Here is a 17980-nt window from a genome sequence, read left to right on the forward strand (position 1 = left end):
GTTAAACCCTGTTTTGAGGGCAAACTATATACACATTTTAAGGTGACTCTGCAAGACATGTTCTTGTGCTCCAAGTTCCACCAAAAAAAAAAGTAAAAAAGAGGAGCAAGTATGCATTTCCTCTTCTCTTTATCTTTTTTGTTCCCTACATACACACTTACTCACATAGACTAATTTAAACATACTTGAGCCTGCACAGCAATTCAGTCACCTGCACATTCTAATGCCTTGACTGCAACCCCTGCTTTTCAGCTACCAAATGAGATGGATGGGCTACAAATTTTTTTAGGAACCCGTATAGGAGTTGAGAAAAAGTGTATTATAAAGTTTTGTTTCCACTGTGTTCGTACGATGCTGCACTATCTTTGAAACACCACAAGAACAACAACAACAAAAAAGGAAAACAGAATGATGCTATTTTCATTCTGAAAAGGCAGATAAACATCAATATGAGCCACAATCACAGATCATAACCAGGGAACACTTCGTATGGGGGCAGAGCCAGCAAAGTGCCCATGCCAAAGCAGTAGCTCCATTGTATTACACATCTGCCACAAGATCCAAATACAAACATACATTTTGCTTCCATGATGACTACTATGCCAACACATATTGCCAAATGAGCTAGAAGCATTCAGCTATGTACTGGCAAATAAATCTTCAGCTAAATTATGGATACAAATCTGTATTAGTAGATATGATGATGGCAGCAGACAAAGCCCAAATGCCGTAACAGCCAGACAGTATCCTCTCCACCATTATTTAGGAGGCAGGAAGGAACAGAAAAGCTATTCCTTTACACTAGAGGACTCTTCTTGTTTGGCAAAATGTCAGCCGCTCCTTTAAGAACCATTTAAATTCAAACTTTTGTCTCTAAATGTAGAATTCAAAGATGTGTGCATGTATAATTACAGCATAACTTCACATTAAATTCTTACTGAAAGACTACTGAAATACTTGATGTAAGTATTTAGACAACCTTCATGAAATGCTGTCTGCAAGGCTTTGAAACCAATACTATAAATACAATTTTCAAAGGCTTTACTTCTTTTCTTTTTCTGGCGTAGGTTTTTTTTTTCCTTTTTAGCACTTGCAGCAAAAATGAATGAAACATTTTCAGTATTCTGCATTATACAGGCTTATCTCATATTACATCAACTGAAAGGGCAAGGGCCAGTGCAATATAAAAAAATCTCAGAAAAGGTTTAAGAATCCAGGTTTCAAATTAGAATTTTGTCCCATTTCACACTCCTTCAGACTTACCCTTACTTAACTTCAAAAGGTTCCCAAAGAAACAGACTTGAAAAAGATTCTTAGATGGCTAAAAGTAATAGAGGTTAAGCACAGAAACATTCTTAGAAATCTTAGTCGGCAGCTACTTGAGGCTGTAAGTAACTAAAAACCTTTTAAAAGGTGGCTGATGCTTCTCATTTTAAGGCTGACATTTTGGTTTTTCAATTAGAACCTGGACAGCATGTCTAGGTGTTAAAAATGGTGCACCTCGGGGTGCAGACAAGGGGCTTCATGACATAGCAAAGCAGGAATACCTGGTGCTTGCAGCCCCTGCCAGAACAGGGACTCCTGCAGTGCCCTGTGAAAAATGTACACTCAGTAAAGGGAAATTGTTGTTTGTGACACAAGTATTTCAGGTACAGTTACAAACTTAAAAGTGCGGCTACTAAAATAATTCTTCAGCTAACAATTTTGTATTGATACTCAGTGACCACAGCTCATTTTGGCTCAGAAGCAAATCCTATGGGCAGAGAGTGAATGAGAAATTTGTGAATGTCACTAACTTTAGCTCCAGCATAAGGAAAAGATAGCTCTTCCACAAGGGAGCCCAAAGAACACCATCACTACCCCCTTTGAAGTTTAGAGGCGTGGAACACTTCTCCATATGGGCACAGGCTAAGAGCACTACGATTGTTCACTCTGGAGAAGAGAAGGCTTTGGGGAAACCTGATTGTGGCCTTTCAGTAAGGGGGGCTTACAAAAAAAACACAGACAAACGTTTTAGCAGCCTGTGGCAACAGGACAAGGGCTGACAGTTTTAAACTAAAAGAGGGTAGATTTAGACTAGGTATAAGAAAAGCTCTTTATAATGAGGGGGGTGACACACTGGCCCAAGTTGCCCAGAAAGCTGGTGGACGCCCCCATCCCTGGGAACATTCAAGGTCAGGTTGGATGGGGCTCTGAGCAATCAGATCTACTTGAAGATCTCCCTCCGCCTTGCAGGACTGTTGGACTAAAAGACCTTTGAAAGTCCCTTCCAACCCAAACTGTTACATGATTCTATGAAACACAGGAATACAAAGCAGATTATCAGTGTCACTCCTGTTCAGCATTCAGAGAGGAGGAGCAAGCTGACATTCCAAATTTCAGGGTAACATCCCAACTGTCCACAGTACACATATGCCTGGATCCATAACTCAAATAGCCCATTTTCACAAGCAGTCTTTCTAGGCTATAAACATTACTATTTATTTGTCCATTTACTATTTGTGGCCATGGGGTTTAGAGAAAACCAAGACTTGAATGTATCACATCTTCTAAAATGATGGGTTCAGTTAGTACACAAGGAAACTGTCAGGAGACAGCCATGTCATGAGAAGAGGATTGTGCTTTTAACAGTCTCCTCTCACATAAGTCAGTGCAGTACATTGCATAGTTGTGTCCTGGCATGTACTGACCAAATACTTGTATGCCAAAGTCTTACAGAACTTTCCCTCTAGCAAGCATTTCCAAAAAACAGTAGAAGATATTTCTATTCTAAAACTAGTTTGTTATTTTTACTAAAACATGAGCTTCTGTTCCTACCCTATCCTCCACAAAATAATATCCCACTGAGAAAGATTTCAGCTTTGGAAATGGGAGAAGACGGTGGCCTGAATCTAATGAACATGAATTAAAATTCAGATTTTTATTTTTCCATTGCCCCTCCCAGCATAAATGGATGGGACACAATTTTCCTGCAGTATCCACAATACAGATAGTCCACAAAATTACTGTTTAAATAAAATTTTTTAATTTGTTCTCCCCACCCATTTTTTAAACTTAAGAGTAAACCAGAATCACTAATTCTAGCTCTTCCATAGCATATCTTCTTTGAAAACATTTATCATATGGAAAATCAGCAATCTTGAGTAGATCAGTCAAGTTTAATATTCCTTGAGAAGACTCCCATAAATTGCTACAAAAGTCTGTGTCATAAATATTCTAAGTTGTGGTTTATGAGCAGAGTGAGAAGCTGTAGACAGGAGAGGATAAATACCAGGACTCAGGAAATGCAGTGTAAACTACAGCCAAGCTGAGTGCTGTTCTACTTAAGAAATTAAAGGAACAAAGCTTGTAGAGATTGTAAGGTACAACAAGGGTTGTACTTATGCCAAGCTCTTTGGCATACAGTCTTAGGTAACAGAGAAGGGCAAGGCAAAACATACCATTTTTGTGCAACTTCATTCACAACAATCCTTCAACTATATTACTTAAATATTTAATACGCAAAAAACCACTTACGTAAGGCTACTTTCTTCCCTGTGAGGGTGGTGAGGCACTGGAACAGGTTGCCAGAGAAGTTGTGGGTGCCCCATCCCTGTAATTGCTTAAAGCCAGGTTGGATGGAGCTTAGAGCAACCTGGTCTAGCAGAAAGTGCCCCTGCCTGTGGCAGGGGTCTGGAACTAGGTGATCTTTAAGTCCCTTCCAATCCAAACGACTCCATGACTCTGTGATTCTATACTGCATAGGATAGGATCCAAGCATATAGACTGGATAGGAATACTTATGAACAGGGGGGAGACAGCTGAGACTAGATGTAAACCCTAGCTTTGTGTCCTTTGACTTTTTCCTATGATCTGCATAGAATACAGACAGTTAAAAAAAAAAAAAACATTTCATCCAGCCTCTGACAGAAATCGATGCAGACATTTCCAAAGGAGCAATATAAATCGTTGTTACAGCAGCAGTTCCCAGAGTTACAGTACACGGTGCACCAGTGATCTCTCAAAATCCAAACCTTGTACTTGCTTCCAAGTGCCTTGTACTTCCTTGACCAAAAAGAGAGACCTACAATCCCAAAAAAAGACCTACAATCCCAAACTCTGGACCATACTTTTTCATGTGATAATGTCATGGGAAATGCAATTAAGTCAAATGATGACCAAACTATCCCATAATACAACAAACACTTAAGCATATCTAGATTTCTCCCATATAAGGTCAATAAAACTAACGAGGATTCTAGAATTTTCCGTTCTGAGAAGAAAGTACTCATCATTTAATTAATTTTGGTATGCTTTCACATCCAGTTCGATTTTCAGTTGCACATTTATTTATATGATTTATACCAAATTAGTGCTGTAAACCTTGGCTCTGAATATGCTAGCATAAATTTAATTTCACAGTAAAATTCAGTACAAATATGTTCTTTTTGGCATAAAAAAAAGGTGTAAATTTGTGGTGCCAGTATATAGGAAAAAAACCCACCCTTTTTGCCTCTAAATAGAAAATACTTAACAGCTAGAAACAATCCAAAATACAACTTTGGATGGAACTCCAGCAGAGTTAATTTATTTTGGTCATATTTTTTGAAGATTCCTTTTTAATGGCTATGTACCTACTACGCGAGTTAGAGCTGGAAAACATGTAAATATAGTTTACAGGGGTTTCTTTTTTCCCTTACGGCTTCCTTAGTCATATCCTACCTTTGCACAGAATCAACCACTTTGTGGTAGCTCTGAAAAACATGAAGGTCACTTAAGTTTCTGTTCAAAGCAAGTAACTTCAAGAGAGAAATCGTGACTTGGCAGCTGAAGGCAGCATGCAAGCAGTGTGCGCTCATCTCATCTGAATCTCTTCGCTGCTGTGCTATCAGACAGAAGAGGGTTGGAGAGGGTGTCCTCGTTAGCTCTGTACATCAGCAGGAATACCTGTGTTCAGGTGCTCACGGACTGTTCAAGTAGGCTCATCTGTACACTGTTCCTGGCAGCAGCTCACTTGAACAATATTGTGGAACCAAAGGCACTGTACAGTATCTAAACCACTATTTTTCGCTTGGTGTGTCAGTTCAGAAACACAAAGGAATTAATTTAAAGGGAAAAGTCTATCTCATAGGAGACTAAACCTTCAATAAAAGCACTGAAGCTTCAATAAAATAACACCAAAAAGTGCTCAAAAAACCCCAGCTCCCAAAAAACTCCAAACAACCAACCTTCTCATGCAGGAACAGAGTCTGATCCTTCAAATGTAATATAGGAACATAATACAGTTTAAAAAATGCACGAGCACACTTACAGATTAGGAATGCTTTCCTTAATCAGCATTAAACATCTAAAAACATATATGCATTTCTTTTCTTCTCTTAGTGTGTAAGTTAATGCCTAAGCCCTATCTTGAGGCATGTGAAAATACACTTGCTACCCCCATACAAACAACTCCAGTTTCCAGAAACCAACAGCAAGAAAATATACATTAACATTTTTTCTCACTGAAAATAATCAAGAATATAAAATGAAACAAAAAAGTCTGCAGTTTTTAACCCTAAAAATGGTCTAAATTATGTTTTAAAAATTCATTTTGATTTATACAGTACATATCTGGTTTTTACAGAAATTTATTAAGTACTGAAACAAATTTTGGCTTTTTCATGTCTTTTTGAACAGAAACAATTTTTAGGATCCAGTGTGAACTTATCAAAATTGTTTTCAGTGCTCTGAAAATGCATTTCTACAAATAAATTACCACCAAATTCTAATAACTGTCATCTTAAAATTTGCACATGTTGAAGGAATTAACACTTCTCATTCTACAGTTCCCATTGCATTTAAGTAAAAATACTTTCCACACTGACATCTAGTGAAGTTTTACAGTAAGAAGAAAAATCATATTCTAATACTTTGTACTTACAAAAGGCTTTAATATTCCAAATTACTTATACTTTAAATTACTAGAATTTGCAATGCACTTGTACATCACACAGTACTTTCTTTTGAAGGTATTTTGCCACTATTTTTAATAAATAACATGTTTATCTGTCAAAGGGTCAGACATTCTGATGGGTATATTAGAGAAAGTTACAATGGTAAAATCTGGTGTAATTAACATATGAATAGCAAAGTTATTGTTTTCCTTATAAGGGCTTAACATCCAACGTCAACAAAACAATTTAACTAAAATCAGTGGGAATTATGAATACAGAATATTTTAATTCATTCATTTTAAATATTAGTAAGGCAAGTCACCTGTCTTCTCTAAGCAGTATCCAAAAAGCCTGTATTCGTACATTTGCTCTGTAATCAATGAAGAAAGGAAGGTTCCTCTGGGAATATACAATTAGCCTGCTGCCCTGAATCATCCCAGAGCTTAGCCTTGGTAGGCTGTACAGACAGCACACAGAGTCTTTGAGGGTTCAGAAATGGAGGCACTGTTAAGGAGAGCACGTGAATTCCTTGAGCTCAGAGCTGCCCATCTACTCACAACAGGCACAAGATACAACCTCAGATACCTTCTACCCTCCTTGAGCTGTGCTCCAGAGATGCAAGAATGATGCTCTACCAGCTACTACATTAATTTCAGAACTTACTAAGGTTCTAAAGGCAAAGTCTCATTTTTATGCCTCATCAAAAAAAAAGGCAGTTAATCACTGCCTGACATAACATACAGGAGGCTCAGTGCTGACTCTGGGGAAAATGCATCACCTACTGAATGACAAGCAAACCAATAAATGCTTTCTGCAGTGACAGATACTTGAAGAGAGACAGATAATTCATTCCCCCCCTCTCATTAGTTGGTTTCACTCTAGATATGAATTTGGGCTCTGCTTGCTCAGACTGCCATATAGCTGCAGTTTGCAACAGCACCATTTGGCTTCAAATGAGGCTTCAAGCCTCAAAACACAAAGGAAAACAAAGGGAAGGTCCATTTAGACAGAAATTGCACTTAAAATGGAAGCATGTCTGGGCAAAAGGTTTTCAACATTTTCTTTGTAAAAACGATAGTGATCTAGAAGTCCAAAAAATCCTTGGGACTGAGAGCCCAGCACTTCCGTTTGAGCTTCAATCTGCTGACATCACGGCTATTGGCTTTTCAAGATGAGTCTGGAAAGCTAGATGTTTTCTGGGGCTTGAGGGAGGTGTTGGGAAAAACAGCTGGATATTAAATTATATTTTGGCTTAAAGCTGCCTGAAGCTATGTTACACACTTGTAATCACTTCAATTGCAAGGCAAAAATACCAGTAATTAATTGCGGCAATGTGACAGGATTTAAATAAACCAAACAGAATTCTTGGTAGTATATAAAATGTAAATATCTGAAAGCTATCAACATTTTATGCACTGAAATTAGTTCCACTTGCAATGGCATCAGAATGAGTTTCTCCAGTTAATAACCTTCTCTTCATCTGAATCTAATCTTGACAACAGAACCACCATCGAGAAGTAAAAAATGGAAAAATTGCTTCTGTTTAAAACAAGGAACTCTTAATACAATACACAGTGCAAGTATTTCATCACAAAGAGGCTCAATAATCTGAAGTAATATCTTAACTCCAAGTCATCCTACAGTGCTGTAAGCTGTCTGTGGTACAATAAGCACTGTGTCTAGGTGGATCCAAGCACTGGAAACCCTTCAGAAGTATACACAGCGTCAGCCTCAGAATGTGGCAACAAAAATCTTACTGAATCCCAGAGTTCACTCTGGTTTTGCTTTTTACAGAAAAATGGTGGTTTATACACTAAACTGAAAGGATGTCTGAAAAAAGAAAACATACATCTCTGTCTGGTATCACAGCAAATTCAGTAAGCAGCTCTTCACAGACAATGTAGAGAAGTCATCTGAGCTCAAGTAAAATGGATTAGCTTTTGCTGAAATCAGTGCAAAAACATGAACCGAACACTAGCAGCTGAACCTCAAATAATCTTCAAGAATAACATGGATAAAGAGTTCATTTCCATACAATCCCTCTGGACTGAACTGAAACGAGAAAAAAAACATCTGAACATCTGGTACCACCACAATACTGGGTATGAAAACCTCTTGCTACCCTGTCATTTTTGTGCCACGTTGCAGGACTGAAATTACTACCTTGGATAGTTCTGAACCATGGTCAAAAAATGCAAAAGTTCCAAATTCCGCCTGCAAACAGAAATGAAGTCACTGAAAGGGTACCTGCTTAGCCATCATTAAGGAGCCAATCTGCCTGACTAAATAAACAATTCGAAACCACTCCACTAAGCAGGCCACGCCTGAAAGCAGTCGGCTTTAATTCAGTAAAATATGCTTCATGATATAAAGGTAATTGACTGACAAAGACTTTTTTTTTCTCACCTATAAGCAATCCTAAATGTATGCCTCTCACATTCTCTATAGCATCAAACAACATTTCAGTGTATTATTTTCTTAATTTTTGGAGGACCTAGGGCCAAGCTCAGTAATGAATTTAGTCTTTGAAAATCAACTATACGTACTTACTCAAGGAAATTAGACAGTTTATCATTAGACTTGAGACCCAGGCCAACCTGACCTGCTGAAGGAAAAGAAAAAGAAGAAAAAAAAAATCACCAACGTCAATTCCTTGCCATGCAGTGCTTGTGTAATTAGCTTACTGAAACCAATTAAACACATGAAGATGCAGTTATAAATAAATAAATGCTAAAATGCTAGATGAGAAGACTTGATTATTCTGCCAAGTTCAGCGACAGATGCTAAAATGATTCCACATTCCTTGGCTGAGAGGTTTAGAAAGGATACCCATCCCATCCAAAATACCCCACCAGACACCAACTGAAGATACGATTTTGTTCACACTCAAATCAAGCAGGATGTTTTTAATACAAACTCCTATGGAATCAGATTCTCCAGAATACAGGAATACCTCAGGCACAAACAACTAAATAAGAGTTCCTCTACCTTCAAGCCATCTCCTAGTTTGTCAACAAAGCTCCAGCAAAAGAGTATCTAGGGTGAGCTTCATCTCACCTAATTTTATTCATCTGAACTTTTGACTTGAAGCATGAAGTCTCTATTTAGGCTCTTCCTCCCATCAGCTGTAGATGGGCATTCCTTGAGAAAGTCCCACTTAACGATATATATCCAAAACCTCTAAATTGTCGGCACCTTGAAGTTATGTAGAGGTTTATCTCACCTGTTATTCATATTCATACACTAAGGAAGGTAATTGTCTCACTGCAGTGGGGTAATAATAAAATCTCAAGCTCAATCTCTCGACTTTTCAATCCGTCAAAAGAGGAAAACATATTTCTCAAGTATCTATTTTAAAATTGAATTAAACCTCTGTTGGGGCATTTCCTCTCAAACCTCTTCTATGGACTGCCTGGATAGCTATCTCAAACCAGGCATTTCATTTAAGACAATGGAAAAATGAGCAAGATGAAACCCTGACTTAGTGCACAGCACCACAAACGTACATTTAGATTTAACTGAGCAAATACTGAAATTTCACTTCCCTATCTTTAATAATACAGATAACCCATTTAGAGTCTTTTGACTATTAACAATGGTAATTTAAATTGACCTTAACATTTGTAGGGGGTGTTTGCACACCAGAAAGCCTAGAGGATGAGTCTAAATTCATCTAAATCCATTTGGAATAAAATAAAGCAGAAAGCCTGCAGAACACACAAGGTAATTGAGTGCATAGGACAATCTGGGCTGAAAGCCTTAAGTTCATTAATTGTCATTAGAACACTGTGGACTTTGCCAGTCCAGTCTAATCACAATGACTTGGCCTATCCACATTACTCCTTGAAATGGTGAAGTCCATCAAGTTTTGGTCAGACTGAGGATCTTGGGGAACACCAAGGTGTAATAGGATTTCAAACACCGACGCTTATCCACTAAGAACTGCAATAAGTGTATCTTGCAGTTTTCAGTCAATAGAAGAGTTTGTGGAAGAAAATTAAAAACACACCTTTTCATCATGCTACCTAGTTCCGTTTAATTCTTAGTATCTTTGATTGCCTTTCAAATAGAGCAAATACTTGTTTTTAACACAGAAGCAGGTACTCAAGATAAACAAGTCAGCTTGCAGTAAACCAGCTTCAGCTAGTAGCTCACGGTATGTGCAGTGAAGGAGACAATCTGCTGACATTCCACAAATCTAAGTAAAAAAACCCATCACACAATTTGTGTAATTTTAAACACTACAGACATATTCAGAGGTTTAAGTGATTCTGTGTTAAAATTTTCACCTCATATGAAACACATTATTTAAAGAAAAAAATGATGCCACATATAGAAACATGACATTATTCATAAGCCATACTAAAATTACACTAAACACTGAAGTTACATTTTATTCTGTAATGCTTCTTTTTCTGAAAACAAACAACAGAACAAGCTAAAGAAACAAACCAAACTTCTGCTGGGGCACAGAAATCCTGTCCAGACGGACTTCATAGGCAGGTAAAATAGAAGCAGTGACCAACAGGCAATTTCCACTGCACTGCTTCAGGACATGCCCATACGTGCAACTCCCATAGACATACCTGAGGCAGTATACCTAAGGACAGCAATATGACAGCTAAGGCCAGCCAGCAACAAGGCCCGGCCTTGTCCAGTCACTTGCCGATGTATTCCCTTTTTGGGTGGATGTCGAACCTCATTTAAGCACTGTGCTGCTGCTGCAGTTGCAACCATCTCGAGTCAACAGTGTGAAACTCTTTGCACATAAGTGTGAAACTTATGTGTGTGAACAGAGCAATGTTTCGACAGCAACACAAAAGCATTCTAACAGGCAGATACCACCTCTCAACTATCCACTTATAACAATGAGAAAATGCTGGACTGACTTCCTACACCTGGTCTGAGGCAAATGTCAGGTGTGCTCCTGCTTGACATAAAGGTCTCATGGAAAGTGGTCAATTCTCTGCTGCTATCTCTTCCTAGCTATTTCACCCTGACCCAAACACTTGAATTAGTGGATCTCACCTGAGGAAATTTTTTAATACTAATATGAATTTAAATAATTCCATTTATTTGAATTAATTAACTTTCCTATTTCCTATGTAAAGTAGAGCAGCATTAATTACCTATATTCTACAGACTAAGAGAGTGAGATAGGCAGAGAGGAGCTCTGTGGTACGGGAGGTAACTGAAGAAAGAACCTGAACAAGACGGATACAAAACTTCCAGTGAGATCAGTGGGTGTCACTTAAATCACGTGCTGCTGTGGGTCACCTGGCACCCACTCATGAGATTAAAGACACAATGTTAAAGAACAGCACTAGGGACCAACCAGCAATATTCTAAACCCATAATACCAAGTATAACCAACCACACAGTTAATGCATTTACATCACTGTCAAGCCCCAGTATGAGAACTGCTGTAGACCAGAAAAGTCAGAGTGCCATAAGTGACCATGTTACCCTTCTTTTCTCTTCCACTCCTCATTCTTTCGCTTTTCAAAGGACAGCAAGGTTTCCAGAATAATTTGCACACCACATGTGCTCTTTTTCCCAATTCAAGGTCCAGGATCACAAAATGAAAGCTGAGCTACTCACAGTTACATAATTTCCTGAATTAGGACCTTAAGACAAAGCAAATGTACAATAAATGAAGATTAACAATGGCAACACTAACACTCTACATGTGTCAATAAGCAATGCCTTATGGGTAACTACATGCCAGTCAGCTGGCCAAAAACACTAGCTAAGAAATTTTAAAGGCAATCTTCAGTCTGCATAAAGCAGGCTTTACACTCCTAGTGTGCTTACTGAGTATGCTTCCAACCACCACCACCACTCCTTTAATACTCTTTCTGGGTTTACAGTGTTATTGCTCATAGAGAATGGTGAAAGAACAGGTCAGGAACTTTCATTTTCATCTGGATTTTAACTCCTGGAATGCGATGCAACAGTCATACATATTTAAATGCACAACTGATTCGAGGGTAAAACTCACGGAGGAGAAATTGAAATTCTGTCATTTTGGCTCTTTACTGCCTCTACTTTCTACCTCATTAAGACAGAAAACATTAGTATTATTTCTTAGCATTCTACTTTTGGGGTATGCTCACTTTGCACAGGACAAAGGAAAAGTGAACAGGATCTTCATAGTTTGTAAAGAGAGAAGTATGTAACACTATCGTACATAACCCACAGCAGGAAATACCTGCAGACTTCAAATGCTAATTTATGTTTTGTTTCCTAACAAAATCGTATAGAGATTTCAGCTTTCTTAGAAGTGCTTCTGCTACACATTACCCTGGAGGAACTCACCCAGTCCTCACCCATCCCGAAAGTCTGAGAACCTGCCTTGCAATGATACTTCAATAAAGTCATTTTGGAGCTTAAAAACTCTCTTACTCTAAAAGGTTTGCTGATGGGGGGAAAGCATAAACTTTTCCACGTAGTTAATATGTCGCTTCCCTTCAATTCTCTACTTAGCCAACACTACAGACTACATCCCATGTTCCAAGATTCCTATATCCAAAACTAAATCTGAATCAGCAAGCCTCTACAACACCTGGAATGACAACAATGAGTACACAGCAAATAAAAATGATTGTTATATAGTTGAAAAAACCATTTTCTGTATATTTAAAAGAAATAGAATTTTCTTTAAAAAACTATAAATAAGCATCGCCAATTACATACAGGGGAAGACAAAGAAAGGGCCTAGTCTTCCATTTATGAATAAAGGCATCTGGAACAATGCCTATACAAACCTACTAATTTCTTTGTTAATTCCACCTTGTTTTCCCATAAGCATACCTGGTTTTCTGTAACCAATTTTGATCTGCATAAATTCTTCCCAGAAAGTGAACAATTACCTAACCTGATGATTTCTCCATTAATGGACATTTTGGCAAGAACAGATAATGGAGAAATCCTTGATTAGTTTCAGGAGAATTCTGACTAGCATAAACAGACATTACATCAGCCAGAGCCTCAGAGCAAGCTTCCTTTAAATGCAGGACATTCATTGTGCTGAGGGAATATGACTGATCTAGGTATCCTGAGAAGATCAAAGTGTAGCCAAAATGTTTTTTTGCTTTTGCAAGAGATGGGCACATCTGAGGCCCTGATACCCAGAGATGTTATTCTAAATGGATGAAATACCTGCTCTTTAGATACTAATAGCCCCTCTTCAGCTGCAGCTCTAGGCTCTGTCTCTCTCTGTCCTATGCAGTGGCTGAGCTGCAGTCCTAGATCCCAAGACACAGCCCAAATGAACAAGAGGACACAATCCTTTTGCAGCCCCTTCTCAGCCCCACTCCATCTACAGCTCTAGGCTCCCTCTCCCAACCCTAACGCTAGCCCCAGCCCAACGCATCGCAACCAAATCATACTCCCTCAAAGGTCCAAACCACCATTTTCTCTTGAATTTTAATTCCTTTATCAGGGAATGTTCTTCAAAACTCAGTTTGACATCAATAACATAGTCATTATTACTAATGCAGCTTTTTTCATTAAGCCACAAGAATCCAAAGCGGCAGCTAGCCCCTCAGTCACTGAAACACAGACTACATAGCTGCAGTTCTACTGTAGTGCTGCCTTTGAATACCACTGTCCACTGAGCAGTTAATGTGGTTTCCCTCTAAGCACAGTGTGAAATTAAGAGTGAAAAAGGAAAAGAACAGGTACTTTTGAATGCAAAGGATCATGGTTTGGCACCTGAAATGTATTAGAGGATTTACCACAAAAGGATTAAGTTCTGTCTTTTTAGCAGTTGAGTTGGCAAGAAAACAAATTCAGGAATCATGCTTACAAAAGGTGACATACTAGAGTTTGCACATCCTTAAAATATAATCAAAAAAGATAGGCACTCAGGTGTTATGAATCCTAGCCTGCTTTAAGATAGGTTAAATTTGTGCAACCTCCATTTTTTCAGCAGTAAAATGTAAAAAATAATCCTACCTTTTCTGACAGTAGGACTATGAAGCTTAATTCATTTAAATTCTGTGAAAGCCTTTTGAGCTCCTTGTATTGAAATTGTTATTTAATTAAATATTCTCATTATTCTGAAGGAGCAGCTGTAACAAAAAAAAAATCTTATTTCTTTTATTGCACATTGCATTTTGCATGTAACTGTCCAACCCCCCCCCAAAGAGCACTAGTCCATCTGTCCCTGTTCTGATAAGGATTTACGATAGTCAAACTATGTTATATGAGAAAAGCATCAGGGTTTTAACAGCACTTTTAAATTCCTTATATTAATTTTCTTTTCCTGAGTTTCATGTACATTTTAAACTAGATTTGTTTATCCATTAAAATACATTCTAGTCTCCTTGACTGTCTTATTTAGTGAATTAGAATGGCTTTCAACTTTATTTTTATGGACATAGAAACAGAAATGAATGGAACACATTGCTTTAATTTCCCCGTCTACAAACAAGCCCAAAGTTGGTGTTGCTAGTTCTGAGACAATACTGCACTGTTCTTCACTTAAATGTCATCTACTTCTGAATAAAATCACAAGGAAAAGAAAAAGAAAACATAAAAGAGATGCTGCAGACTTAAGTAATACTGGTTAGAGCATAACTCTGAAGTTCTCTTTCAGCTTTCCAGAGTTTAAGAACTCCACAGTGAAGTAGCTTCCACTCACAGCTCTCGTGTACTACTGACTAGTTCAGTGATGCTTCCCTTGATTATAAATGCTGGGACAAAGAGCCTCATAGATCTGAATTAGTATAACCATTAACACTGTTTTTCCCTGGGTTGCGGTCACAGTGCAGATCACGGGGGTCAAATGCAATACACTGAGTATGAATCTGACCAAAGAACTAACAGAAACACAGCAAGCAAATTCTTGCCCCTGTTGTGATCCCCATCTGGTTGGAGAAAAACTTAAAAGGCTCCAAGTGGTCCTAAAAGACTAGAAACGATAGAAGAAAGCTACCCAGAAGACAGCACTGGAGAAAAAAATTGTAAGATTACTCTCCCTGGTCCACAGGTTCTGTCATATACACTTCTGAGCAGGAGTGGCCACATGATGCATGGAAGGCCATAGCCAGGTGTGCAACACAGAGAACAATGAGGAATGATTAAAGTAATTTACATGGTCCACAAGTGTCTAAGACAAAACAAGGGGGTCTCCAAACTCAACAGCTCAGGATCTCAAAGATGTTACCACAGTAGAAAGCCACAACACCCAGAGTCCTGCACAGTATTTTTCTTGTATATAAAGTGGTCTTTAAAAAAGCTTTGTGCAATCTGCAAGTCAGCAGCTCTGAGACCAGAAAGTCTCTCTGCATTGCAATAGCAGAGCTGCATATTACCAAACTAGGGAAAGCAAGCCAACATTACTTTCTGCTGAACTGACACGCTCCCTTCAGATCATTTCATATGCAATTTGGAATAAGTGCTACACTTGGAGGTGTAAGTAGCACTAGCAAACATGTTATTTCCCTCGGACAGAAGGTTTCAGGTCATTTAAAGAAAAGCTTCTTACATACAGTATATTCTGACACAATGGGTAGAGACTAGCTCCTGTTTCTTTCACAAGGCTTAAAGAACAGGATGTAGCACAATGTCAAAGGTATCTGCTTGTCTCAGTCAATGCAAAGCTGAGCCCCACAAACCATCTAACATTATATACTCACTGCCAGATATTGTTTGAAAACCAAACCTTTTAAAATATCAGTTTTCTTAGTCTAAATTGGACACACTACCCTTGTAGTAATCTCCTTCTAGATGTGCTACACTTCTTTCTCAGGATTCAGAATTGCCACTTACAATCAACCAAAGGAACAAAATGTTTCTATTATTTATGTTGATTTTTTCACGGATGGTAAAAGGATTCATCATCATGTCAGCCCCTTTATTGTTACCTACTCTGCCTACTGCCTATGAGACTCAGCTGTAGCTCAGGGCCAAGCAGTGAAAGGCAAACCCCCTACACCAAGTTTGCTTGTCCTATCAATTCTTTAGAAAGCAGCATGTAGGCATAATGAAATGAAAAGCAAAGAAAACCATTTAAACTACCTTGCCATGTAGTTTGTGAACATCATATCTTATCTGAGCAAATTCACGGAGTCCAAAAGATCCTCCAATGAGATAGAGCTGAAAACAAAATGAAAACAGATGTGTTAGGGAAAAGAATGCTTTGCACACATACAATACTGTGCATACTGACCCAATTCATTTACCGAGGGACTCTACTATTTTTCCAACAGAAACACCAGGAGCTGAAGAAAATAATACACTGGAAGATAAGTATGGGTGCTTTCTTCCACTCTCTGGGCCTGGATTTCACACATTTCCTCCTTCACACAAAGGCAGCTGCTACATGACTCAGACTTTCTAGGGACTTCCTCTCCTCTCCTCTTACCCCTTCTTTTCCCTCCCCATGTGGTTTCCTGACATAATGACAGAAAAGAACCTTTACCTCACTGCCACAGGTTTTATTCTCATAAATTTTCAAACTCTATGGGGAAGTAACAATGCCACACTGACTTACTCTGATGTCTGTGGGTAACAGATCTAATCAAGCTTCTGAACAGACGGTGAGTGTAGCTATAGTTCAATAATATATTATCACCCAGGCTAAGAAATTATATCCAGCACACCTACCCTTTTATTACTCCGTAGTTATCCTGCAATTTCCTCTATGCCTGTGAAGCTCAAGAATTATAAATGGAGAAATGGGGGGGGCTTCATATCCACATAAGAAATCATTATATTATTCTTTCTTATAACAGACTGATATCACAAAACTGTGTATGTATTTTTACCATTAGAAATGGACAGACTATCCAAAGATCAAGTATTGTTTAAAAAAAAATACTTGAAAATTAGCTTAGAAATCTAGCTACTTTGTGTAAGTCAGGTCCCTTGCTACTGCTCTGACCTGACAGAGTGTCTGCTGTTCTCTGTTAATGCAGATGCACAGGACGCCAAAAAGCGTCACATCTAGAGACGCACATCTAAGGAAGGTGGAAGCATGAGGAAGCTCTAAGGACCTGAGTGAAGGTAAAAAAAAAAAACAACCCAAACAAAACCCACCACCACCACCCTCTTTCATCATGCAACTTTGCTTTTACAGCCCTTCATTACAGGCTGTTGCTGAACTGCTGTTTTCTACACACTGCTGCCTGATTTCTTACTACATATTAGGTTTGCAGCAATGGCCTGTGTCCAAGAATTGTTATAATTATGCTGCACAGGTAGTCAAAGTGTGTGTTCTTTCCAAAAAGTAGAAGTTCATGTCACTGTGGCCACAAAGAATTAGAAATTAGAAACAAAACCCCGCCTTCTACAGTTATTCATTCTCAAAGTTGCAGGACTGCATAATTTCCCACCAGGCAGGTAAAACTACTCACAACCATGTGAACACTCTCTCCACACACACTTAGATGGTGGTAAGGTACAGACTGGTACCCCAGAACTGATGTACTCTGTCCAAAGAAGAAGAAACCCTTCACTAATAGCCAGGAGTTAAAAGTTCCAGAGCCTCTTTCTGGCCCTTTCAATAAGCCTTAAAATCTAGCTGATAATTAGAAACAAATAGACACAAATTTTGCAATATGAACACCCAGTTGCAAGGCCACATACCACTGATTTCAGAAAGCCAATCAGAAAATCATCATATGGTACCAAGTCCAGCGACTAGAAATATGAATGACCAAAAACTGGATGGCCTCATACTTGTGCCATAACCATTTCAAGGGATTAATGCAGATATTGAATCATCAAAATACTCAGTAGAAAAAAAAAGAGGAAAGAAAAGTCTTCCTTGTATCAGTATTTTGGTAAGAAAAAATAACAGAAAGCAGAACATAAAGTGTTCAAAATGGTTAAAAAGAACCTGAACATTAGTCAAGATTTATTCAATCAAATCAGAAGATTTTTCAGATGAAGATATGGTAGCACATAATGCTGAAAATCTCAACGATCAGACTGTAATTGAATTTTAACATGGTTGATGCCTCAGCATTAATTTTCATTAGCTGATCTTCTTTAATTCCTAACAAGTATTATGTTAATTAACAGCCACTGTGTTACTAAACTTTAAGTCCTAATAA

The 17980-nt window shown here is 38.3% G+C and overlaps 1 protein-coding gene across 2 annotated transcripts in view; it reads right to left on the minus strand.

Annotated features, from left to right (window-relative positions):
* Positions 1 to 17980, minus strand: part of LOC116444896 (cytochrome c oxidase assembly protein COX16 homolog, mitochondrial) — a 46334-nt gene that overhangs the window by 17815 nt on the left and 10539 nt on the right. For both annotated transcript variants that reach the window (XM_032110618.1, XM_032110619.1), the window contains exon 2: positions 15942 to 16019. In XM_032110618.1, the coding sequence (XP_031966509.1) occupies positions 15942 to 16019 (78 nt within the window). The remainder of the gene's footprint in view (positions 1 to 15941; positions 16020 to 17980) is intronic.

Source organism: Corvus moneduloides, chromosome 6 (genome assembly GCF_009650955.1).
Source record: "Corvus moneduloides isolate bCorMon1 chromosome 6, bCorMon1.pri, whole genome shotgun sequence".
Taxonomy (NCBI): domain Eukaryota; kingdom Metazoa; phylum Chordata; class Aves; order Passeriformes; family Corvidae; genus Corvus; species Corvus moneduloides.